At 52.9% G+C, this 25,314-nt stretch overlaps 2 protein-coding genes and 1 pseudogene across 5 annotated transcripts in view; 1 reads left to right on the forward strand and 2 right to left on the reverse strand.

Annotated features, from left to right (window-relative positions):
* Positions 1 to 25,314, reverse strand: part of LOC147646225 (uncharacterized) — a 385,217-nt gene that overhangs the window by 108,316 nt on the left and 251,587 nt on the right. The window lies entirely within an intron of this gene.
* LOC147646229 (uncharacterized) lies at positions 1,787 to 24,536 on the forward strand (annotated as a pseudogene).
* On the reverse strand, positions 6,450 to 17,118 carry LOC147646230 (serine/threonine-protein kinase PAK 1-like). 4 transcript variants are annotated; one of them, XM_086873762.1, is made up of 11 exons: positions 13,389 to 17,118; positions 12,895 to 12,932; positions 11,981 to 12,787; positions 11,709 to 11,772; positions 11,335 to 11,383; positions 10,209 to 10,318; positions 9,326 to 9,443; positions 8,833 to 8,932; positions 8,180 to 8,376; positions 7,135 to 7,272; positions 6,450 to 6,682 (listed from the first exon to the last, which is right to left on the reverse strand). In XM_086873762.1, exons 3-11 carry the CDS (start codon positions 12,246 to 12,248, stop codon positions 6,590 to 6,592), a joined length of 1,137 nt encoding a protein of 378 aa, XP_086729888.1. In that variant the 5' UTR covers positions 12,249 to 12,787; positions 12,895 to 12,932; positions 13,389 to 17,118; the 3' UTR covers positions 6,450 to 6,589. The 4 variants fall into 4 exon arrangements, with proteins under 4 accessions (XP_086729888.1, XP_086729886.1, XP_086729889.1 ...); XM_086873760.1 differs by having other exon boundaries at positions 11,981 to 12,485; positions 13,389 to 17,085; XM_086873763.1 differs by having other exon boundaries at positions 11,981 to 12,776; positions 13,389 to 17,072.

Consider the following 25,314-nt stretch of genomic DNA (forward strand, 5'->3'; position numbering starts at 1 on the left):
CTGACATCACGGGAGCAGTGAACGTTCCAAGACTGAATTGTGTTAAATCATAGTCTGTTTGTGAAGGAAATTCTGTAGAAGATCTAAGAAAAGTGTAGAGACTCCATCTAACTGTATATAAAGCAAATTGTAGTTGTGTGTTTACCCTTTCAGCAAATTGCTTCCACACTTAGACTACATATATACCAGAGCACGTGTGTTAAAAGTAGTTAGATAATAATTTAAGATAAAGAGTTTAGCCTATATAGGAATTGTTATATTAGTATAAAGTATAAGCATTTCCCCCTTCAAGAGGTAGTGTAAGCATCTTTGAAAGTCCATTTAATGTTAAAGTTTAGCTGTGAGTTTGCAAGTATGGTGTCATTTACATGGAACAAACTGCTTATGGTAATTGTGTTGTGTATAGTCCCGACCAACTGTCTGCTAACTAACATCCAAAAGTGACAGAACATATGGGTCACTCTGGCACATTGAACTGGCCAAAGGTCAATGTGTCTGGGCCTAGCCACACCTGGAGATCCTTTCACACCTGTCTCATAGGAGTCCCTGAATGGGATCCTCAAGCAGCATTTAAAGGTTTAATTAGTAATGAGACTTGACTGAATCAATTGGCAATGTTGCAAGAGTGCAATTGCACTGTTGGCTTCGCATTAAGACAACTTGAAGCCTGCTGGCAAGCAAAAATTACCGAAGTTCTCAATGTTACCATGCAGCCCTCAGAAGAATTAGATTTGTTAGGTTCCACCAATACCTCAGGTGGATGGATAATGTTTGAACCCCCGACAAAACGTCATTCTAACAAAGTAATGCAGCACTGGGCTGCAGACAACCCTGTAGCTGATCTCGTTACTCACACTGAGAGTAAAGCCTTTATTAGTGGTGCAATCTCACAGGACAATTACCAAAGTGATTACCTAGTTCCATATTGCGAATCTGTGGAGATAGAGCATGGAATGAGATTCCTGCTAATCCACATAGAAAACCCTGTTATTTTGGGAAACTTACTTTGTTTCCATCCAAGCTTACATCAATTGCTGAATGTAGTTGATAAAATAAAAAACATCAAACAGTCAAAGTGAAGCCTGAATGAATTAAAGCTTAGCAACTCTAAAAAGGCTCGCCTGTTAGACTAAGAAAAAATTGAACTTAACATCCACAATGTTAAGTGAACTTTCAGCTGATGTGAGTAGTGTATGTCATGCAGTATTACAAAATCGAGCCACAATTGACTTTTTGCTCTTAGCACAAGGACGTGGTTGTGAGGAATTTGAAGGCATGTGCTGTCTGAATCTTACTGATCATTCAGTTTCCATCCATGGGCAACTACAACAGCTTCAGGATGGGTTACATGCCCTGAAAGAAGATAGTGACCCCATTGGAAGTTGGTTCTCCAGCTGCGGCATCACTGGATGGTTGAGGTCTCTTGTGCTAGAAGGGGGACAGACTTTACTTATAATGTTAATCGGGATGAAAGTCTAAGTTGTGTGTTATCTTGGCTTCATGAAACTATAGAATGAGTCACATCCAAAGCCTGGTTTGTGCAAAAAGAGAAAGGGGGAATTGTTGCTATATTTTATATATTAGTAAAGGCCTGTCTGCACAAACCAGTCTTTGAAATAAGTCGTGATATTAAGGGCTGAAATCCTTGAAACTTGCCTGCAGAAGAGAGAGTAAAGCAAAACAATATCCTTGTGTACAAGGATAAGAATGTAAACCTATGTGTGTTAGCCAATAGTAACTTGCTCTGCCCGCAGACCCTGTAGAACCCTATAAAAGGTGTGTTAATAATAGAAATAAACGGCATTCACAATTACTTCTGTTAAGACTGGTGAACAGCTCGGGGGTCTTTCAACACCAAACTATGTTGAGATGGAAGAGAAGAAAAAGCCCCAGAGATGCCGCACAAGGAGGGTCTGCAAATCCAGTCCAGGGAGCTCCGAGGAGGAAAGATCCCCCCAGTGCCAGGAACACGGCCAGAGATCCAGCCGGAGCTCAGAGCAGGGGGAAAAGCCCCACAAGTGCTTGGAGTGTGGGAAGGGTTTCAGGTGGAGCTCCCAACTGATCCAGCACCAGGTGATTCACACTGGGGAAAAGCCCTACGAGTGTGGGAAATGCGGGAAGAGCTTCACCAACACAGCTTACCTGATGAAACACCAGGTGATCCACACTGGGGAACGGCCGTATGAGTGTGGGAAATGTGGATAGAGCTTCAGAAGTATCTCTGACCTGATGACACACCAGGTGATCCACACAGGGGAACGGCCCTACACCTGCTTGGAATGTGGGAAGAGCTTTGGGTGGAGCTCCTACCTGAGGGCACACCAGCTCATCCACACTGGGGAGAGGCCCTTCGAGTGTCCCGAGTGTGGGAAGACGTTTCAGCGCAGCTCTGATGTTCTCAAACATGAGCGGATTCACACAGACGAGAGGCCCTTCCGCTGCCCCGACTGCGGGAAGAGCTTCCAGTACAATGGCCACCTCACCGTTCACCGGCGCATCCACACTGGGGAGAGGCCCTACGAGTGTCCCCAGTGTGGGAAGAGCTTCTCCACCAGCTCAACCTTGACACCAACGGAGTCACCAGTAAGGGAAGCCCTGCGAGTGCCCCGAGTGCGGGAAGAGCTTCGTGCGCTGCTCCAGCTCCATCCCCCATGGGAGGATGGGCGTTGGATGATCCCCAGTGACCCCCGTTGGGCAGAGCCCTGGTGATCCGTGGTCCTGGTGATGCGTGTTGGGAAGACACCTGGCTGGGAGGCTCCACATCTTCCTGGCTCCTTATGGGCACCTGGATGAAAGCAGGGGAATGAAAATCCAACGGGATACAGAATGACAATGGGAATTGTTGACTTTCAATCTTCAAGAACCTTTTGCCTCAGGAGCTGTGTGGGCAGAGAAAAGGGGGTGACACCGGGCTTGGGGGCCCAGAGGGGAGCACACACACTCTGTGGAGGGGAGGACACGACCCCCGTGACCCCACCTCACCTTCCTGCACAGGCAGAAGCCGAGCCCCAGTGCCAGGAAGATGAAGGCCAACGTGGAGCCCCCGGTCCCCGTCAGCATCTTGCTGCGGGTGGCATTTCACGCATCCCTGGGGCAACTGCCGGGGTCAGGACCCCCAAAACCTCTCACAGACACCTCAAGCTCCTCCAAGGACCCTCCCAGTCTCTCCCAGCCCACGCAGGACCCTCTGAAACCTCTTTTGGAGTCACTAATTTTAAACAATTAAGAATTAGAGAAAAATTAGAGATTATGGCTAGAGATAGGCCTTGCTGGAACTAGTTAGAGTTAATGATTTAAGTGAGAAGCAGGATTTGAGTTAATGAATCTTGAACTTAGGTAGAAAATTACTTGTCATTGTATGTTTGGTCAGCTGTGCTTATAATGTGAAAAGAGAAACTGATAAACGGGTTCAGGAAGATCACAGACCTTACATCTGGAAACCCATTTAAAAGTCACAAGGAAGGAAATTGGAATTGTACCAAATGTTATTTGTAATGTCAACCATTGTAAAGGTAGAAAGGTGAGAGTGAGGAAGAGTGGTTTTCCTTCATCTCTTGATGACCACTACATGCCAAAATGACCCCCTCCTCAAATTAAGGAGCCCACCATGCAGTCATAATGACTTTTTAAATCATTACCATGCATTTTAATCAAACCTGGGGAATGGGAAGTGTTAGCATTATGCATATGCATTAGTATTAATATGTATTAGTATTTTAGATATTTTAAGACTTCTGTAAATAAATAGACACTGGAATCTTTTGTGAACTTGCAGTGCATATTAAGGTGTGAGTCCCACACTCACCCAGTGCTGTGATTAAACATCCACTTTGTAACTTTAAACTGTTGGAGAGGTTTTTTTGTCCATTAACAGATTGATGTTGATACCAGATCAGTATCGCTATTTTGGTAAATCACTGCCAGTCTCTTCCCAGCCTCCTCAGGACCCACCAGAGCCCCTCCTGTTCCTCTCAGGATCCCTCAGCCCCCTCCCAATTTCTCCCCACTTCCCCAGGACCCCCAGACCCTCTCCCAGTCCCTTCCCAGCCCCACCAGGACTCATCAAGACTCCTTCCAGTCTCTTCCCAGCACAACCAACCTCATCCTAATCCCTGTTTTCCAATGCCCAATCTCCTTCCAGCTCCTCCAGGCTCACTCAAATCCCTCCCAGTGACACCCAGCACCCCCAAACTCCCTCCCAGGGTCCACCAGGACCCCCAGAACCCCATCCCACCCTCCCCAACATCCTTCAAACCCCTTCCCAGCCATTCTAAGCACCTCAATCCCTTCCCCAGTTTAAACCAGTCTATCTCAAACTCCCTCCCAGTTCCTCCCAGCACACCCTAATCCCCCTCTGGGCCCCCCCAGTGCCTCCCCTTCTGTCCCCGACGCTGTGGGGGCCGGGCTTTGCCCCAGTGCCGGCTCAGGGGGTGCTCCAGGCTGCCGTGCTCCACCTGGCAGCTGGAGCTGAGCCCGCATTGCCGGGGGAGTTTCCAGCAGCACCAGGAGCTGCTGGCTCCAGCTCAAGGGCACCAGCGAGATGGACACGCTGGAGGGCACTGGGAGAGAGTGGGGACACACTGGGATCAGCTGGGTGTGAAATGGTGCTAAGGCCGGTCAGCTCTTCCTCAGCTCCACGCCAGGAGTGGAATACACCTCTGGAGCAGGATGACCCGAGATGTGGCTTAGAGCAATGCTCTACAGCACTTAACAGCTGTCAGGCACAGTGTGGAGGCAAGAATGGGGGGAAGGTCTTTTATATTGGGGTTCTGAGAAAGGTTTAACCACCCAAGGGTCTAGGGACAAAAGACACAGAACACAAGTGTACAGCAATTTATATATGGGGAGGGCCCAGGGGTGGATACAATTTCAACCAGTGAGGGATATCCTGGGGAGGGGAATAGGACACATGGACCAATGGGGTGCTGTGGATTAGGGGATTTCCAAAGGGGACGTCCAAGCAGGGGGTTGGCATAAGGCAGGATTGACAGGGAACATTTGGGAACAAGGGGCAGGGTGGACAAGATTGATATGGAAGGTGCTGGAAAAAGGGGTTGGGATACAATGATAGGCAGGGCAGGGGAGGAGATAACTTTGGGTTAAACCAACAAAGCAGGGGGGTAACAGCCTGGCTCGGCTGCAGGGGGGTCCCAGGGTGTGAGGATGGGGGGTTTGGGAGGGTTCCAGCCCTGGATACAGGGGTGCACGGGGGTCCTGCTGCAGCGGAATGGGAGTTCAGGGGGATCCCTTCCTCTGTTCTGGGGTTCAAGGGGTCCTGGTGCCTGAAAATGGAGGTTCAGGGGGGTCCCAGTGCCCAGAAATGGGGGTTCTGGGAGGTTTCCATTCCCGAGAATGGGTGTTCAGGGGATTCCAGGTTCCAGATAAGGGGGTGCAGGGGTTTTTGGAGCTGGGAAGGGGGTACCAGGGGGTCCCGGTGCCACAAAATGAAAGTTCAAGGGGGTCTCTGTGCCCAGGAAGGGGGGTTTGCCCGGAAATGGAAGTGCAGGGGTTCCCCATTCCCAGTGTAATAAATGGAATTGAATCGTGCTACTTAAATTGCAACTGTTACTAAAGTTATCATTAGAAACGATCAAGAATTAGTGTTACAAAGCAGATGTACCCCTTTGCAGATGTTACACGTCAAAATTAAGGTACAGTCTGTAGTTTAGAAAATAAACGGTCAGTAAAATCAGAAAAAGGAGGAAACTTATGGGAAACATTAATGAATATGTATAAGCATACAGTATATAAGTTTAGCTTGAAGTGCTTTGTTTCGTACGTGAGGTGAGGTGAGAGAACCCCCCACACCCCAGTTGGTTTTGCTTATGCCTTAACCATTTGTAACCACTGGCCAATTATATTCACATATATATATATATATATATATATATGTATCTGAATATATCTACTAAATTGTATCTCTTTTTTACTAAATTCTATTCTTTTATTATTTTGTATCCAATTTATTAAGCTATGTTATCAATTAATTAAATTTGATTGTTTGGAAATTTGAAAGTCATTTATAACACTACTATATCAAAAGCAGTTAAAAGTGATTACAAACTGTGCTATATCAAAATCGTTCTGATTATAATAAATTGCAAAAGCCAGCACATAATAGCAAAGGGCAACAACAATATAGTTCTTTATCACAAACACAGGGCAGGTTTTTCCATTGCATGGAGCACTTGGGCCTTCCCCGGGCCCCTTCTGCCCTCCCGCAGAACCAGAGGCATTTTCCAGCGCACACAGTTTGTAAGCAAGAGCTGGCTGCAGCCCAGAAGGCTCCAAGCGCCTCCTTCCAGGCTGACTCTGCAGATGCCGAGGCTGCTCTGGGCTCTGCCAGGCTCTGCTGGGGCTCAGCTCTGGGCGAGGCTGGGCCCGCTCTCCCCTCGCAGTGCTCCGGGCAGCTGAGTCACAGCGGGAGAAGGACAGGACACCTCAAGGGATTGAGGTTTAACAGAGATTTTATTCAAATAACTGCCATAACAAACAGGCTGTCCTAACTATTCTAACTAACTAGCAGTCCTAACTAACATAACTAACTACTTCTCCTAACTACTGTAACAAAAAGCTGTCCTCCTGTGCTTCATCTCCTCCTGCGCTGCTCCCTCAGTTGCTTTGCTGCAGTGATCAGAGGGGTCAGGCTGGAGAGAGGCTTGGCTGATGACAAAAATGGGTGCTGCCCAAGGGATAAAAAAGAAAGAAATGAACTGTTACTTTCCAGACTCAAGTTCCTCACAGGCTCTGTTGCAACGGGACAAAGGGGAATGGTTTGAAAGTCAAGAGAGGGAAGCAGGCTCAGATTAGATGTAAAGAAGAATTGCTGTAGCAGGAGAGTGGGGAAACACTGAGAGAGGGAGCCCAGAAATGTGGGAGGTGGCTCCTCCCTGGAAACATCCAGGCTCAGGTCAGGCAGGGCTCTGAGCCACCTGATGTGCTTGAAGATGTCCCCGCTCGTGGCGGGGCACCAGCTCCAGATGAGCTCGACAGGAGCCTGCCAAGCCAAAGCAGGCGAGGATTCTGCTGGCTTTGCGTGTGAAAAGCAGCGGGACTGGAGATGATGGGAGGGGGGCCCCACAAGAAAAGCCCTCCCTGGCGCTGCCGTTTCCCCCGCAGCCGCTTGGCATTCACCTGCAGCAGCTCCTGGGCAGAGAAGCGCCGCTCCTCGTCCGGCTCCAGGCTGCACTCGAGGAAGTCCCGCAGCAGAGCCGACAGGCGCCCGGGCTCCTGCAGCTGCGGGCTCCCGTTCTGCCGGATCAGAGCGCGGGCCTGCAGGAAAAGCAAACACAGCGCTCTGACAGCTTCCTCCACACCCACACGTGCTCACATCCAGCCCGCTTTCTCTGCCCCAGCTCCCCGGGCACTTTCCTCCCTGGCACAGATGCTGCTGCTCACAGCTCATTCTTCTGGGCCAGCCAAAAAACCCAAACCCTGGAGCAGCCACAGACATTGCAACATCCAAATGATCTCGCCTTCAGAGCCGACTGCATTGGCTGACTTTGTCAGTAGGAACCTCCATCAGAAATAGCCCATTTTGCTTCTCCAAATACAGACGCCAGCTTTACAGGCCATTTTCAAGAGTCAGTGTGGTCTGCCTGTGTTATTTTAAGGGATTCTTACATCAAATGCATCTCTGCAGTGCCACTGACACTCAAGTTAAAAGCATTCCTGATGCCCCATGCCAGAAACTGCCAGGCAAGGAACAGCAGGTTTGTGTGGCTGAAAGCTCAGGCTTGGTGACACAGAGAAAGTAGCTTGGACTAGGAAAGAAATATGTTAGAGTGTGGGGATGTTAAACAATCATCTTCATGTTTTAGACAAGTTTCCCAGTGAGAAGAGCCAGGGGGAGTTCATCTCACAAAACCTCTTTTAGAAACTCCTCCAGAAATCTTGTTGGGTTTGGGTGTGGGTGTTGGGGTTGGTTTGGGGTTTTCTGCAAGACAGCATTAGAGCTGATGCACTTGCTTCATGTATTTGGGTCATCCTCACAAGAGCTGCAACAACTTAAATGCCAAAGCAAATTGTTGCTGGAGGCTGCAGAATATTTGTCTGTGTTCAGGCTCAGGTGCTGTGGGAATTCCCTTTGCGATGTGCAGAAACCTCCAGCTGCTCCTCCCAGTGCAGGGTCACCCTGTGCTCACAGGCCTCTGCAAAGCCTGGAGAATTTGCCTCTTACCATGGCCCCCGTTTGCTGGAAGTAAGGAGGTTCTCCTTCCACCATCTCGATGGTCACAATGCCAAAGGACCAGATGTCCACCTTGGGGCCGTAAGGAGAACTGGTCACAACTTCTGGGGCCATCCAGTGAGCAGTGCCCACCATGGAGCTGCACTGGTCCTGCTCAGGGCTGAGCTGAGCACAGAGGCCAAAATCAGCTGAGGACAGAAACAAGCACTGTCAAAGGCAGCTGCAATGAGGAAACCAAGCACAAAGATTCCCCACTCTCAGTCTGGGAATGCAGTGCTAAAAGATTCCCCACTCTCAGTCTGAGAATGCAGTGCTGAATCCAGCTGGAAACATCTTCAGGGCTGTAGCCAAGGAAAGATGGAAGTGGACCCTTAAAGAAGCCCTCAGCTTTCATGCTTGGCTTTTACTGATTTCCTTTGAAGCTTTAGATTGCAACTCCTGCCCCTCTGGGAGGGCCATACCCAGAGCAAAGGCACTCCTGACAGCCTGTTCCTCTCCTGAGCTCTCTGCACGGGGCAGCTGCTCTCAGCTGGCAGCAGGGGCCGGGCAGTGCCACCAGCAGCACTTGTGGGGCTCTGGCCCTCACTGGGAAGCAGCCCCACAGCCCCACCCCGGGAGCGCCGTGCCTGGCCAGGAACACCCACCCAGCTTGACAGAGCCGTCCATTCCCAGAAGGATGTTGGAGCTCTTCAGATCTCTGTGGATCACCCGGATGGAATGGAGGAAATCCAGGCCCTGCAGACACTGAGAGACAACAAGAAACACGAGGGGAAAAAATCAGAGGCCGGAATATATCACACAAGAAAGGACAGTTTAGAATTCTGCCAGCAGCAACTTTGCTGTGACAGCCCAGGAGTGCAGTGCAGACAAGCTCCAGGCAAAAGGTTCAAGGCAAAGCTGAGAACAGGAAATCAGATCCAAAAAAGACAGAGAGTACCACAACAGCAGGAAAGAAGACAAGAACAGAGTAGAAATGCAGTGATATTTGCAGGCCATTCACTTCAGAGGCTCTTTCCTCTCCAGCTCATAAAAACAACACAGAAACAAAGGCCTGAGCATGGAGCCACTCTGCTCTCACAGCCTCTTTGGAAGGACCATGGTGTCCCAGCCATGGGAAGCACAAGCAGGATCCCTCACCTCCTGACTGACAGCTGCCATCTCTCCTTCAGCCATGCGTGTCTGTCTGACAACGTCCTGCAAAGTTCCTCCATCCATGTATTCCATCACCAGCCAGAGATCTCCATCAACAAGGAAGCTGGAAGAGGAGAACAATGGCACAGAGATGAATGTGCATTGCTCAATTCCCCCAGGGAAAAGCCCAGAGTGGAGTTTTGTTCCCAGGTCACTTGTCAATGAGGACAGAATCAGATGGAGAGACATTCCTGCCAGGCTGCACAGGCCTTGGAATCTGCACAGTCTAAAGGAGAAGGAGGCACCCGGGAGAAAGGAGAGGCCTTAGATGGCAAGCAGGTGAAAAATGCACTTTAGCAACAGCCCAGCTCAATGTGGAACCACAACACTTGCCCCCAGGTGCTTCAGCATCTGAACTCATCAGTTCCACCATTCCCTCTGGAACAAGGCAACACAACTTCCAGAGTTATGCAGGGGAGGAGGCCGTGCAGCACTTGGGGCAAAAGCAGTCAAATGCTTGGAAAACCTTGCACAAAGTCCCTTCAGAAATAGGCAGGGCCATTGAAAAATGGGAAAACGAGGCATTTCTGGAAACAGGAACCTGGTCTTCCTGTCACCTGCAGCAATGGGACAGGGCTGGGAAGAAGAAGCCAAGGAAAATAATTTCTACCAGGTTTTATCAGCACTTTCTGTGAAACACAGCAAATGGGGTCAACTTGAAGAAAAAGGCAAAGCAAAGCAACAAAAGCACATTGAAGGAGTGAAGTGCCAGGCTGTTGTTCTGGGAAGATATGGCCAGGTCAGGCATTTTCAGAACAGGCTACAGACTGGGGATGCCAGGAAAGATGAACGCAGGGCCCGTGTATGGGAAAAGACCTGAAGCACTCACCTGTCCAGAGAGTTGACAATGTTGGGGTTCTTCTTGTCCTTCAGGACCACGACCTCATTCACAGCTCGTTCCCTGTTGTGCCCTCTGAGACTCATTTTCTTGATGGCCACCTGAAGGGACATTGCAGACCTTTAACTGGAGCAGTCTGTGGCAGGAGGCCACAGCAAACACGGAGCGAGTCTTCTTGGAGCGAGCGAGCCGGGCTGTGCCAAACTGCCTTGGGATGGGACACCAGAGCTCAGCAAGTGCCATTCCCACAGCCCATTGCTCTGCTCGCTGGGGCTGTTACAGGATTCATGGCCAGAGACATTTGGCTCTGTAAGCTCTGCAGAAATGCTCCCTCAGCTGTCAGCCTCCAAGCTCTAACAACATTCTCTGCACCTACAGTCTTCTCAAATGGCCTCAACACTCTTAGGATTATTATTCCAACACATTTTGCAAGCAGGAGGTAATTCTGTTTCTGTGCACACAGAGCAAAACAGCCGGGAACCCTTTAGCAATTCTATGGCATTTGGCCGTGATTTCAAATGTCCCTGCTCTGTTTGGGATAGCACAACAAAGCAAACGTGCACATCCATTGCTCAGATAATCCCTGTCCCAGCTGCCACTGACACCAGACCCAAACACAGCTGCAGGGTTTAGGAGAGAGCTTTGCTCTGCACATCCATCTTCTCATTTCTCTCCCTGGCTCTGTGGGGACAGCTGCAGTAGGACTAAAACCCCAAACTGAACCCAAGCAGGATCTCTCCTTAATTAGGCCTTGAGGTATCCTGATGAAACTCAGGATGATAAAATTGTTAAACAGTGTTAGTGTTCCTGTTCGAGGCTGGGATGAAGGTAAATTGGGCCTCAGTCTCCACCAGCTGATGCATTCACACTTTTAGACATGAAGACCAGGCCAGCGTGTCCTGCTTTGACAGACACCGCTGCCCTCCTTGCCTTCCTTTGGGCACTTGAGAAGGACCAAGTCTGTCCCAGCTGTGCTCTGCAGGCTGACCCTGCTCTGCCTTCAGAGGAGCAGCCTGTGCAGGAAAGCTCTGCTGGGCCCCACAGCTCCAGCCACAGCTCCCAGCAGAGGGGAAAGCCCTCGAGAGCTGCCAGACGTGCCGGGCGTGTTGACACTGACCTCTCCTCCCGTGGCCCTGTCGAGTCCTTTGGAAACGGTTCCAAAAGCCCTGGAGACAAAACAGCAGAGAAGAAAGAAGCAGCGCTTTAGGCCCTGGCAGTGAAAGCCAGCCCAGACAGGAGATCTCTGCTGCCTGCAGCGTTCACAAAACACCCAAGTGCATCCACCCTTCAAACAACAGCACAGCAGCCACCAGCCCTCTGCCATGCAAGGTGCCTTCTGACCACAGTTATCAATTCTGATCAGCACTGAGAGGCAGCAGCATCGTACCCCAGTGTCTGAAGGGGTTTGGAGCTCTCCTGACTTCTCACTGCATCCTGCACCAGCAAAATACCTGGGCCCTGCTTGTGCAGAAGTAACTGCCTTGCACTTACCCCTGGCCAATCTGCTCCAGTTCCAGGTATTTCTTGGCAGGCTCCCCCACGCTCACCGTGTTCCCTGAAAGAAACCAGGTGGAAGATGCTCCCTCTCAGATGAGAGCCAGAATGCAGCCCCACTCCCTGGGGCCGGGAGCCCCTTGCTCTCAGCTGGGGAAGGACAATAAATGACCCTGTGCCATTCAGCTGCAGAGCAACCCTGGGTGCAGCTGATGCTGAGACACACACACAGCACCCTGCTCTGGCACACAGGAACAGAGCAGACGTACTCAGCTGCATCAGGCTCCACTCCCCGCTCCCCTCTGGCTGCAGGGCTGTGCTGCTGTCAGAATGTTCAGCCCAGGATCCTGCAGCACAGGGAGCTTCGGTGTCCTCTTCAGGAGCAGAGGGAGGTTCCTCATCCTCTTCCCAAAGCAGTGCAGGTTCCTCATCCTCTTCCCAAAATGCTGCTGGTTCACCCTCCTCTTCCCAAGCCACAGGACGTTCTCTGTCCTCATCCCACACCGGGAGATTGCTGTCATCCTCGTCCCATGCCATGGGAGCTTGGCCATGCTCATCCCACACCAGGGGACATCCACCGTCCTCGTCCCCCACCGGGAGATGTCCACTGTCCTTGTCACACACCGCGGGAGCCTCGCCGTTGTATTCCCAAACCGCGGAGTGTTCGCCCTCGTCTCCCAGAACAGCGGGAAGTTCACTGCTCTCTTCCTCCTCTTTGGCCTCCTCTTTGCAAGCAGAGGGAGCCAGAGGAGGTGCTGATGCTGCTTTGGTGCCCTGTGGACAGACGGGAGCGTGAGGGACGGGAAGTTCTATCTCAGTTATCACCTTCTTTATCCTCAGCTACACATCCAGCTGCACTAAGCAGAAATAGGGTTCAGAGCTGTTCAAACTAACAATGGGCTCAAGCCGACATTGCCACTTATTGTTGGGAATTCCATATTCCAGCATGGCTAAAGCCAGCAAGCAATCTTCTGCCTGCAAAACCAGTCCTGCAGCTCTTCAAAAGCTCTTCAGCAGAAACAGAGAAAACTGCAAGGGATCTCTTTGCTGCTGCTGCTGCTGCTGCTGCAAAGACACTGACAGGAACTTCCCTTCAGCCTCCCAGGCTGGCACTCGGCTGCCACACGCCGAGCTCACAACTTGCTGCACAATTCTGAACACCAAAGCTTCCTTTGCCACTCACCGAAGGAGGAGCTGCTGGGGATCCACGCGTGAGGTGCCCTGCAACGGGAGAGGGAACGTGAACCAGATGTTGTTAGGAAAAAACTGCCTGTGGTGGGAAATGAGCAAGGCAAGCCCGAGAGAGCATTTTGCTTTCACAGCATCCCTCCAGGAGCCACAGGCCCTTCACACAGCAAGCAAGAGAGCAGCACAAAATACTGGGCTGTGTCAGCTCTTGGCTGGAGCAGCAAACGGAGGGAGTTCCAGGCTCCGCTGCCACAGACTCCCCGCCTGAGGGAACAGAACCCCCCCAGGCCTCATTGCAAATGCTGTGCACGCCCCGCTGGCTGCAGACACCCCCTTTTTCAGCTGCAGCTGCTGGCAGGAGCTCTCCCAAACCAACCCTGTCCTCATGGCAATTTGGTTACAGAGTCAACTCCGTTCCAGTGGAAGAACAGAAAGCACACAGCAAGCCCAAAGCCACAGAGGCTGCACCGAGGGAAAACCTCAACTTACGTGCCAAGTGGGTTAAAAAATACCCCGAATAAGCCACAGAGAACAGAGTGCCAACTGCAGCAACCACTTGCTGCATCATTTTGGCTGCGCTGCACACGTCTGCAGACTGTACCCCTGCAAGCACAGAAGGACACCCGTCAGGGGCTGGGCTGGCTGCTGAGAATGCCTCGGGCAGGAGGATCCTCTGGCAACGAGCAGGCGCCCAGAGCCGCTCTGGACACTGAGGCCTCCATGTCCCACAGCAACGGGAACACCACGGGGACGTGGCAACGCTCCTGTGACACCACAGCAGCCGCTCACGCAAAAACCGCCTGGAAGCTTCTCCTGTGTCACAAAGGAGCACAAAGAATCCTCCCAGGGCACGGCCTATTGCCCAAAGGATCCAAGAGGAACTCTGAAAATGCAGCAAACAAGGACACCCCATAGCCCAGCCTGAGCACTGAGGAGGAACGAGGACAGCACCAAACCAGAGCAAACACGACCTGTAGTCACTGATACTGCTGAATAAAACCAGCAAGGCTTGTTCCATCTGGAATCTTCGTTCTAGTTCTAAAAACAAGCAAGATTCTCCACTGTAAATATACAGAAGGCAGGAACTGGGGAGGAGGTGGGATTAGGAAGGAGGAGGAGCAGGAGGAGGGAGAAAGGAAAAGGAGGAGCAGGAACAGGAATAGAAGGAGAAGCTGGAGGTTCCAGTGCCCCCTGTGTCCGCAGCACCCCCGGCCACGGGCCCATTGCCCCCACCTCATCCTGCAGGTGAGCAGGGAGGGGGAGCTGGTCCCAAATCTGTCAGGGGGTCCGAGAGGGTCTTTTTATTGGAGTGTGTTTGGAACTTGCAGATTGTGGAATTGAGCCCCAAATATTGTCTGGCGTCCCTGGGAGGTTTTTTTCTCTGGGTGTGTAGGTTTGGATCTTGCAGGACCCCAAAGCTGAGCCCCTCGGGGCATCTTTGGGGTCCACGTGGCCATTGCCCAGTATTGGCTGGGGGAGGACATTGGTGCTGGGGACCCCTGGGAGAGCAGAGGAGAGGAACCCCTGGGACTCCCAGAGTGGGGAGAGCAGAGAGGGGCGATCCCAGAGCTGGGGGCTCCTGGCAGCTTGGAGAGGTGGGAGCCTGGAGAGGAGAGACTCCTGGGATCCCTGGGATCTCAAAGCAGAGATCAGGGGAGAAGGGAGCCCATGGACCCCCAAAAGCCTCTGGATCATCGCTAAGGAGGACCCCAGAGAAGGGGGAACCCCTGGAGCCCTTGGACCCCCATCATCCCAGGGAAGGGAAACCTCTGGAATCCCAAATAGGAAAGACAAGAGATGGGGAAATCCTGGGAGACTTTTTTTGAGGCTGAATCTTGATATTTTGGAGATTTTCATGGACACAAGACTCCTGCTGAGCTCGAGACATGGACTTAGGCAGGAGGAGCCTCTACTTCAAGGCACTCCCACTTTGTTTACCCCCAAATCAGGATTTGTCATTCCCAAGCCATGGCCAGATGGAGGAAGAGGAGGAAAATCCCCAGAGATCCTGCATGAGGAGGGGCTGCAAACCCAGCCCAGGGAGCTGCAAGGAGGAAAGATCCCCCCTGTGCCAGGAAGGCATCTGGAGATCCTGCCGGAGCTCAGAGCTGGGGGAGAGAGCTCATGGCAGGGAGAAGCCCCACAAATGCTTGGAATGTGGGCAGAGCTTCAGCTGGAGCTTCAAGTGGAGGAAACACCAAAGGATCCACCCTGGGAAATGGCTCTGGGAGTGTGGGGAGTGTGGGAAGGGCTTCAAGAACAGGTCCCATCTGATCTGGCACCAGGTGATTCACACTGGGGAGAGCCCCTAGGAGTGTGGGGAGTGTGGGAAGAGGTTCAGGAAGATCTCTGTCCTGATTAACCACCATAGGATCCACACAGGGGAAAAGCCTGGAAAGTGCTTGGAATGTGGGAAGAGCTTCAGTCGCAGCTCCCGCCTGATCTGGCACCAGAACATCCACACAGGAGAATGCCCCAGCGAGTGTGGGGAATGTGGTAAGAGCTTCATTGAGATGTCCAATCTGATTTGTCACCAGAAGATCCACACAGGGGAAAAGCCCTACACGTGTGGGGAGTGTGGAAAGGGCTTCAGCTGGAGCTCCAACCTCGGGGCACACCGGTGCATCCTGAGTGTGGGAAGAGATTTCCAAGGAGCTCAGGTCTCATCAAACATCAGTGGATTCACACAGAGGAGAGGCCCTTCCACTGCCCTGACTGTGGGAAGGGCTTCACAAAACTGCACCCTCATCAGGCACCGGCACATCCACACTGAGGAGAGGCCCTACGAGTGTCCCCAGTGTGGGAAGAGCTTCTCACAGAGCTCAACCTTGACCAAACAGATCTTCCTGACTCCCTGTGGGCACCTGGGTAAACACAAAGGCAGGAATATCCATCAGAACACAGACCAACAATGGGAATTGCAGATTGACTGCCCCTGGAGATTCACTGGGATGCAGAGATACACCCAAAGCCCCTGGAGAAGCCCATGCCCGAGCAGGGGAATGCCTGAGATGAGGCTGTGACCCCGGGGGACACCTGTGGACAGAGGGGCCCCTGCTGGAGCCCCCTGTCCTGGAAGGTCTGACCCCGTGGCAGAATGACCCATGCTGCAGCACTGTGAGGGGGCTGCTCCCCATGGAATGGACTCAGGTTGGAGAAGTTCCTGGAGACCTCTCTGGTGGGAGAGATCCCAGAGTGCAGCAGGGGAACGACTCCTGTCCTTGAAGAGCAGGAAAAGCCCCGGGAGATGAACTGACCATGCCTCCATTCCCTGTATCCCTGCACTGCCAGGTTAGGATGCAGAGCTGGAAGGAGGGAGGGGTGGAAGGAAGGTGCTTTTAAGGGTCTTCTTATTCTCCTGCTCTGAGCTTATTGGCAATAAATTCAAGTCAAATCTCCTGTTTTATCCATTACTTCATTTGATGAGGAAATGCTCCCGGGTCCTTAACTCATGAACCCTTGGTTAAATTTTCTCTCCCTGTGTGGCTGTGGAGGGCAGTGAGAGAGCAGCTGTGGTGGGTGCCTGGACTCGGGCCAGCATCACCCCACAGCAGTGGGACATGTCCTTGTGTGGCCCTGTGCTATGGTGCTACAGGTGCTGTTGCTTTTGTCTCCCTTATGATTTTATCTTTTGCGTTAAATGCTCGTGAAGTGCCCCCGGTGACCCTCGTATTCCCTCGGCTCCGGTATCCCCGTCCCTTCCCCTGCTCCCCGTCCCACGTTCCATCCCGGCTGGAGGAGCCTTGGAGCTGCCGTGGGGGCCGTGGCGCTGCCCCGGGGGCTGCGCCCCGAGCCGGGGCCCCTTCCCAGTGCTCCCAGTGTGCCGCTCCAGCCTGGAGCAGCCAGCGAGGGCTTCAGCTGGGACGGCAGAGAGGCGCTGCTGGGAGGTCCTGGCTCACTTCGCTTTGGTTTTCGTATTTTTGGGAGTTTTCTGCAAGAAATCTCTCCTCTCCTCTACTCAGCCAAAGGGGTTTGGAGGGCGGGTTCCCTTTTTGGGGGGAAATCAAAGCGATGCACTGATGCTCCTAATTAGACGTGCATGAGGCTCCAGGGCTTCCCGCTGAGCCGGAGGCACCCAGCAGCCAGGGCTGGGCAAGGTGAGCCGGGAGCTGCGGAGAACTTTGTTTGTGTTGGGAGCTCAATGGCGGCTCGGGCCCGGCCCGTTCCAGGGCTGTTCCTCATCCCCGCCTTTCCCCTCACGCAGCCCGGGGCGGGCCCTGAGAGCGCGGGGCGGGGCTGTGCCGTGTGCAGAGCCCGCCGCTGGCTGCCATTGGCTGCTTCTGCCGTCACTCGTGGCACTGGCGCGCGCTGATTGGGCAGAGCGGGCACAAGCCCGGCCCCGCTGGCGCCCCCAGGGCGGCCGTGTGGCAGGAGAGCCGCCATTGCCGGAGCGTCTGTGCGGGCCCGGCAGCGGCGGCAGCAGCGGCCGGAGCCCGGTGAGGCGGCGGCGGAGCTCGGAGGCGGCCCCGGCCATCGCAGGTGGGAGCCGCGCTCGGTTCTGCGGGGGCTCGGGGCTCGCTGCGGGCCCGGGAGGGGGCGGCAGGGGGCTGTGGCGGGTGGCTTGTGCCGTGGCCGGCCCGTGTTGGCCCTGGGCTGAGGGCGCTGCGGGAGCGGCTGCCCGCGGTCTCCTTGCCGCTGGGGCCTCGGCAGGAGGCGGTGGCGGAGCAGCGCTGGCTCGTCCCGCTTCGTGTCGGGAGGCCGGAGGTGGCTGCGCTGGGCCCGGGGCTGGGCGGGAAAATTCCCGGCGCCAGAGGTTTGTGTGGCCCAAGGAGCCAGAGGAGCGGTGTGCAAGTGACTTTATTGCTGCCCAAAGGGAGAGGCCATGGGGCATTTGCCGTGCGCTCTCTCCAGTTGTTGGAGGACGCGGCCTCGTTTTTGTCCTGATTTTCCCGGCCGCATGTCCCTGTCCCTTTGCCCAACACTGGCCGAGGTGCTTGGAAGGTTCAGCCTTCCCGATCCGCCTGCTGCATGTCCTTTTTGTATAACACCCGATATTCCTGGCTCTGTGAAGTCTTTGTTCTTCTGGAAGTTCAGGAATGTAGCGGGACTTGGTCTGAGCAGCAGTCCTTGTCAATTAGTAACATTTTCTGAAACTGATGGTTTCTCCCATTGCTTCCTTATGTACAAGTCCCTGGCCCTATCTCCAAGCAGATTCACTCATTGCCTCTGTTTTTTCCTTCCTGGAATCAGCCCAATTCCTCCTGCAGGCAGGAAGCCCCTGGGCCATTGTGCAGGCTTTGGGCCATCAGTGTTAATTTGCATTTCTAAAGCTCCTCTCCTGGCTGCCTGGGGCAAAGCTTCTCTTCCAGGGCAGACATCCCGTGATTCACACGTGGCCCCCCACAGATCTGCTATGCTATTTATTTTTCGTTAAACAATATTCTAATAATTGTTTATGTGTTAAAGCACCAACTTTAAAGCTCTTCTAGTTTTCAAAGTGCAGCTTAAAGGTGAACATCGAAAAACTCATACCATCATTTTGTCATCACTAAGAGTCACGTTCAAATATAAAACAAAACTGCGAAAGCAATCAAGTGTTTTCTTTTTATTCTCCTGGGACTAAAAACTGATTCTCACACCACTGGCCCAAACAGAACCGACAATAGAGAAGTAAAATTATTACAAAAAATTACTCTAACGGTGTAATCCTTTCACTGAAACTGAGAAAAGCAAAAACTATTCAACAATGTCTTTAGAGAAATAAGGCATTACTTGATTCTGGCCAGAATGTGCAACAGGAATAATTTCATGCACACTTAGGCTGGGTGTGCAGAGAAAATCATTCCATGACACACGAGTTTGACTAGATTTTTCTAAATTTATACAGTCTGACCCCATAGAAATCCCTTGGTTTAATGTTCATTGGTTTGAAGGTGTGGAGTTGTTAGGATTTGGTTTCCTGTTACACCTGGATTTCTGTGCCTGTGATGGGAATTAGGTGGGCACTCCTGGATTTCCTGCTCAGCCTTTTCCAGACCAGGTGTCTCCAGCTGTGCCTGGGGCAGTGTCTGGGGCAGGTGTTGGTTGATGTTTGCTGCTGTTTGTTGATGTTTTGTTGATGGTCGTTATCTGGGTGGGAATCTTTTGGGCTATTCCCAGTCTGTTGAGATGTTGATTTCATCTCTGCTGAGTGGTGGAAAAGAAAGATTAAAACTCCTTTCCCCAAGGCAAAGGCAAACCAAGTCCCTTTAGAGAAATAAGATTTTAAATCATTTTCAAGTTGGTCTATTTTGCCAGCAGCTAATCCCAGGCAGGGCAGAGTGTGAGTGGAATTGAGAGGCAGAGTGGAATTGTCCCGGTGCCTTCCCCAGCAGCTGTGGCGAGGGCAGGCACAGAAAGGCCTGAAGGTGCAAGAGTGAGAGCAAGGATTGTCCCGCAGTGACTGGAGATGGCAAAGGAGGGTGGCCAGGCCGAGGATTTGAGCAGAGGATCTGTGGGCAGGCGCAGGGGCTTCCCCCGCTGGGGAGCCCTGGCTGCTGCTGCGTTGCCTTCAGTGCAGGCTCAGGGGTGGCCTGTTTAATATTCCCTTGCAATTCACATTTCTGAGTCTGCAAGAGCCATGGCTGGGGTATCAATCATTTTATTTTTTTCATTTTGTTAAGTTTTGTTCTCTTTCTTATATCTACACCATAACATTGAGACTATCTGGGGCTAAAGAAGTCACACAGTGTTCTGGCTAGAAAAGAGAATCCTCAATCCAGCTCCTGCAATTCCCTGTTAATCCTAAGAATTGCTGCAGCACTATTTTAGTCCTGGGAAACATTATTTCTGAGATTCCCTGAACCCTCTCAGGGTCAATAAAAGACAAAACTTCCATCAACGTAGGTCCCAAATATTTAACCATTTTCTCTACCTTTTGCCCTTTCTTTTTTTTCAGCTACTCAAAGCTGCTTTTTAGCCTGAAAATGAAGCCATTTCACAGAGGCTTCCTCTACCTCTTCTCCTTGTTTTTCTGACTGGATCAAGTCATCCACATCCTGCATTAGCCAGTCCCTGGAGGTGAGGTCAATTCCTTTGATATTTCCTGCAAGGCTTGCCCCAATCAGGCCGGTGCTTCCGTGCATCCCTGCAGAAGGACCGTCCATGTCTTGAGCATTTTCCCTTCTAGCTCTTGTTGCCAGCCCAAGGCAGAATTCAGTTAGCATCCTCTGTGAGTGGGCAGATCCCCAGAAAGCATCTTTTGCATCAAGTTGTGAATGGCAGCAGTGTGAGGAGGGCACCTGGTTGAGGCTGGTGTAAGGATCTGAGAGTGTGGGGTGCCTCGGTTTCATCATCTCATTTCTTCTTCTTGGGTCCTGCAGCATTCTGTGGATTCCATTGGATTTCTTGTTTGGCAGGATAGGAGCATTCTAGGGAGCCATCCCTGGCTGCCCAAGCCGTGCCTTGAGCAGGACTCCCAGACAGGCTGTGAGCCCTTCCTTCCCTCCCTTGGAACAGGGGATTGCTTTTCCACACCTCTTGTCCTGGTTGCTTCAGGGAGATTTGGAGAGGCTCCATATCTAATTTTGCCAATTTTCCTGGGGCTGCCCACACTTGTGGGTTCACTTCAGCCGTGGCTCTGCCAGACATTTGACACAGAGGTACAACAGAACCAGCCTCTGTATCACCTTTTGCAACATTAATTTGCATTTTCCATTTAGCCATCAAATCCCTTCCCAGTAAATTACAATCACAATTGTGAGCAAATAGAAGGTCCTGCATTTTAAACCCATCCTCCACATCTGCTAATAGTGGCTGAATAAAAGACAACAACTCATCTTTCCCACTTTGTGCCTTAATAATTAAAATATACCTTAACAATTTACTCCCCTTAGGTGTAAGATTCCGAGTGGATGGAGAGGCCCCTGTGTCCATCAGGAAAGGTCTCCTCTGGATCCAGAGCCACCCTGAATGTTCCCAAGGGCTGCAGTGTGGTGGGTCCCTGGTGGAATGGGAGCTGTGCCACCGCTAAGAATGCGTGTCCATCAAGGGCTGGACTTGCTGGTGCTGAGGGTGCTGCTGTCTGTGCTTGCAGTGTCCTTGTGCCCTGCAGCTGGAAGGCTGATTCCTTGCCAGGGGCTGTTTGGGTGGGCTGTGCCCTGGCCAGGAGGGCAATGCCTGTGCCAGGTGCTTGTGGCCGAGGGTGTCCCCTGGGTGCTGGGGCCCCCTTGGGCGCTGGGCTTGATCCCTCAGGGGCTGTAGGAACTGTGCCATGGCCTTTGCCTTCAGCTTGGCCTTTTGCTCATCCCTTGCTGCATTCAGCTGCTGAGCCTTTGTGAGCAAGTGCTGCAGGGGCTTCTTCTGTCACTGCTGCAGCCCCCCTCAGTGCCTGTGGGTGCTCATCGTGTGGCAGCTGCTGAGCTTTCTGCAAAATCCTTCCTTTCTCCAGGGACCCAGCAGGAAATGCTTAACAGATCATGTGGATCCTTGCAGGTCTAATCGCCATTTGTGAGCTGTTCCTTCTTCGTGCTGGCTGTGCTGAGGCTCCCCTCCCCAGCCCGTATCCCAGAGCCGGTCCCTGTCCTGCCGTAGTGTCCAAAGGCGGCCCCCCCGGCGGGCAGGGCCGGCAGCTCCACGGGGCCGGGCAGCGGCCGGGGCGTCCCGCAGCCTCCTGGGGGCCGGGGGCCACTGCTGGCCCTGCCCGGGGGGTGCTGGGCTCAGGCAGCGCCCGGCGCTGAGCCCCGGCTGCCCCACAGCCCCGGCCCGGCCCCACAGCTCCCCACAGGCCCCCAGCCCGTGCTCCCGGTGCCGCAGCTCTGCGCCCGCTCCTGCCGCTCCCAGCTCAGAGAAACCCCCTGAAATCCTCACCTCCTTGTTTTCCTGTCCTCCAAAACTGGGATACAACGGATCTGCTGGCAAATTCTGAGGACAAGCACCTTCTGGAAAACATCACAATCCTCAGTACTTTTCTCTTACTCTTCCATTATTATTTTTCTTACCCCATAGATTGCTCTTGTTGCTTCTTGCCTTAAGCACATTCCTGCACACTCCCCTTCAGCCAATCCCTTCCCAGCACACCAACACCATCCATCCCCCGTTGTCTAAATCCCTTCTGGACTTCCCTTATTGCCCCCTGGGTGTCCATGTCCTTAATTCCCTCTGGGAGAATGTGCAAATGACCTCCACATGCTCCCAAGGGACCCTTGAGAGATATTTTGGGATCCTCATCCCTTTTGCTGGGACCCCATTGTGGCTTTCCCTTTTGTCCCCTCCCAGGGTGCCCTGCCATGTTCACTCCCCGAAGATGCCACTGTAGTCACTGCTGAGATTTTCAGTGCTCTCTCCCTGCCGACTCTTGAGAGCCGCCCTGCTCCGTCACTCGTCTGTCTCCTGCTCACTCTCGGGTACCCAATCAATCCCCGGTGCCGCCGCCAGCCGAGGGAGCCGATCCCCCAAACTGGGTGAGGCCCCTTCAGCTGCACTCACTGCCCGCCGGCCCGGACGGTGGAAGGAATTGCGGAGGAGCCCCAAGGTGTGTGGAAAAATTGACATCCCCAGAGGTTTCTGTCCACAAGGAAGACAGAGGAGTCCTGTAAAAGTAATTTCATTCATAAAAAAGGGAGAGGCCATGGGACATTTCCCATGGGGTCTCTCCTGTTGTTGGCAGACACAGCCTCCTTTTCATCCTAATTTTCTTGCCACATCTCCCTCTTCCTTTCCCCACTGGCTGAAGTCCTGGAGAGGTACAGACTTCCCAATTCACCCCACTTTTGTATAGCTAACGATATTGATGTCTGTGTTAAGTCTTTGTTGTTGTTCTGGAAGTTGATGAATTTAGCAGGACCTTGGCTGAGCAGCAGTCTGTGTCATCAATTAATAACATTTTGTGCAGCTGATGGCTCCTCGTGTCACTTCCTTATGTCCACGTCCCTGGCCCTATGTGCAGTGAGGTTGAGGGGATCAGTTTGTAAAGAGGCTTTGTTGTTGTTCCTTTGCTGGGGTTGCCCCGTTTTGGGGCCATCCCCCCTGGAGCAGGGTGTCCCCCCTTGGTGCAGGCGCAGGGCTCAGGCAGGGCTGAGCCAATCAGAGCGCGCGGCGCTGATGACTCATCAGTGTCCAGGCAGAGCCGCAGCTGCCAGCGTTCCCCAGCTGGAGCCCAGCTGCGCCCCTCCCCCCCGGGCCTTGGCGCCCCCCTGGAGGGGAATTTGGGGAGGTGGGAGGGGGGAGCGCCAAGGCCGGGCCCCCCCGCGCTGTGGTGGCGGGAGCGGCTGCAGTGGGGAGCGAGTGCGGGCGGAAGCGGCCGAGAGCCCAGCGCTGCCCCAGGCCGAGCTGGCCCAGCTGCATCCGTGCCCCTGCGGTGGGATGCTGTGGGACTGGGGGGGAAGAGGGAGGCGGCAGTGGGTGCTGGGCTTGGGGGCAGGAGGGGAAGGGAAGGAGAAGCGGGGTTGAAGAACAAAATGGTCAAAGGATTCACGTGGGAGGAAAAGGTGGGTTTATGCAGGAGGAGAAATAGTAGGAGGAAGCAGAGTGTGAGGAAGAGTAGGGACACAGGAGGAGGAGGAGCAGGAAGAGGAAGCAGCACAAGGTTCCACCCTCCCTGTGTGTGCAGTTCCAGGAGTGTTGCCCTGGAGGTGACTGGGGAGGGGATCCACGATTTTGATGGGACTGAATCTTGGTGTTTCTGAGCTTTATTGGGCTAAATGTTGGTGCTTTGTTTTTTTGCAGGGGCTGAATCTTTGTATTCTGGAGGGGGTTTTGCCTGAATTTGGTGTTTGGGTAGTTTTTCATCATTGTTTTGATGTTTGGGCTGAATCTTGGTGCTTTGCTTTGTTACAGACACAAGATGCCCAATGACTTTCTGAGATGAACTTGGGCATGGAGGAACCCCCAGTCCAAGGCGCTCTCCTCTCCTTTTCCTCCTAACCAGGAATTTTCATTCCCAAACTGTGTCCAGATGGCAGAGGAGGAGAAAAAGCCTCAGAGATCCTGCATGAGGAGGGGCTGGAAACCCAGTCCAGGGAGCTGCGAGGAGGAAAGATCCCCCCAGTGCCAGGAACATGGCCAGAGATCCAGCCGGAGCTCAGAGCTGGGGGAGAAGCCCCACAAGTGCTTGGAATGTGGGAAGGGCTTCAGGTACAGCTCCCACCTCATCCAGCACCAGAGGATCCACACAGGGGAAAAGCCCTACGAGTGTGGGGAATGTGGGAAGAGCTTCAGCCAGAGCTCCAGCCTGAGGACTCACCAGAAGATCCACATGAGAGAACAACCCTATGAGTGTGGGAAATGTGGGAAGTGTTTCAGAGGTATCTCTGACCTGATGAGACACCAGGTGCTCCACACAGGGGAACGGCCCTACACCTGCTTGGAATGTGGGAAGAGCTTTGGGTGGAGCTCCAGTCTGAGGGAGCACCGGCGCATCCACACTGGGGAGAGGCCCTACGAGTGTCCCCAGTGTGGGAAGAGGTTTCAGCACAGCTCCCATGTCCTCGTACATGAGCGGATTCACACAGACGAGAGGCCCTTCCGCTGCCCCGACTGCGGGAAGGGCTTCAAACGCAAATCCCACCTCATAAGGCACCAGCACATCCACACTGGGGAGAGGCCCTACGAGTGTCCCCAGTGTGGGAAGAGCTTCTCACAGAGATCTAACTTGAGCCAACACCAACGTAGGCACCAGTAAGGGAAGCCCTGCGAGTGCCCCGAGTGCGGGAAGAGCTTCGTGCGCTGCTCCAGCTCCATCCCCCATGGGAGGATGGGCGTTGGATGATCCCCAGTGACCCCCGTTGGGCAGAGCCCTGGTGATCCGTGGTCCTGGTGATGCGTGTTGGGAAGACACCTGGCTGGGAGGCTCCACATCTTCCTGACTCCCTGTGGGCACCTGGATGAAAGCAGCGGAATGAAAATCCATCAGGACACAGACCAACAATGGGAATTGTTGACTTTATATCCTCAAGAAAATTTTGCCTCAGGAGCTGTGTGGGCAGAGAAAAGGGGGTGACACTGGGCTTGGAGGCTCTGAGGGGAGCACACATGCTCTGTGGGAGAGAGGACACCACCCCCGGGACCCCCTCTCACATTCCTGTGCAGGAAGAAGCCGAGCCCCAGTGCCAGGAAGACAAAGCCCAACACGGAGACTCCAATCCTCATCAGCATCTTGGTGTGGGCAGCGTTTGACAGCATCCCTGGGGGGTCTGCAGAGATCAGGACCCCCAAAACCTTTCACAGACACCTCAAGCCCCTCCAAGTACCCTCCCAGTTTCTCCCAGCCCATCGAGGACCCACTGAAACCTCCTTGGGAGTCACTTATTTTAAAAAATGATGAATTAGAGAAAAATTGGAGATCTTAGCTAGAGATAGGCCTTGCTGGAACTAGTTAGAGTTAATGATGAAGTGAGAAGCAGGATTTGAGATAATGAATCTCAGACTTAGGTAAAAAATTACTTGTCATTGTATGTTTGTTTAGCTGTGTTTATAATGAGAAAAGAGAAACTGATAA

This window comes from Cyanistes caeruleus, unplaced genomic scaffold (assembly GCF_971803275.1).
Source record: "Cyanistes caeruleus unplaced genomic scaffold, bCyaCae1.hap1.1 HAP1_SCAFFOLD_107, whole genome shotgun sequence".
In the NCBI taxonomy this organism is placed as follows: Eukaryota; Metazoa; Chordata; class Aves; order Passeriformes; family Paridae; genus Cyanistes; species Cyanistes caeruleus.

Bases quoted from the DNA above. Each gene is read 5' to 3' on its own strand.
- LOC147646230 (XM_086873760.1), bottom strand. From the start codon at position 13,917: ATGGAACAAGCCTTGCTGGTTTTATTCAGCAGTATCAGTGACTACAGG. The intron at 11,773-11,980 runs GTACGTCTGCTC...GGTTTCTTTCAG, and splicing joins GTGGAGCCTGATGCAGCTGA to GGAACACGGTGAGCGTGGGG. The intron at 8,933-9,325 runs GTGAGGGATCCT...GTTGTCTCTCAG, and splicing joins TGGCAGCTGTCAGTCAGGAG to TGTCTGCAGGGCCTGGATTT.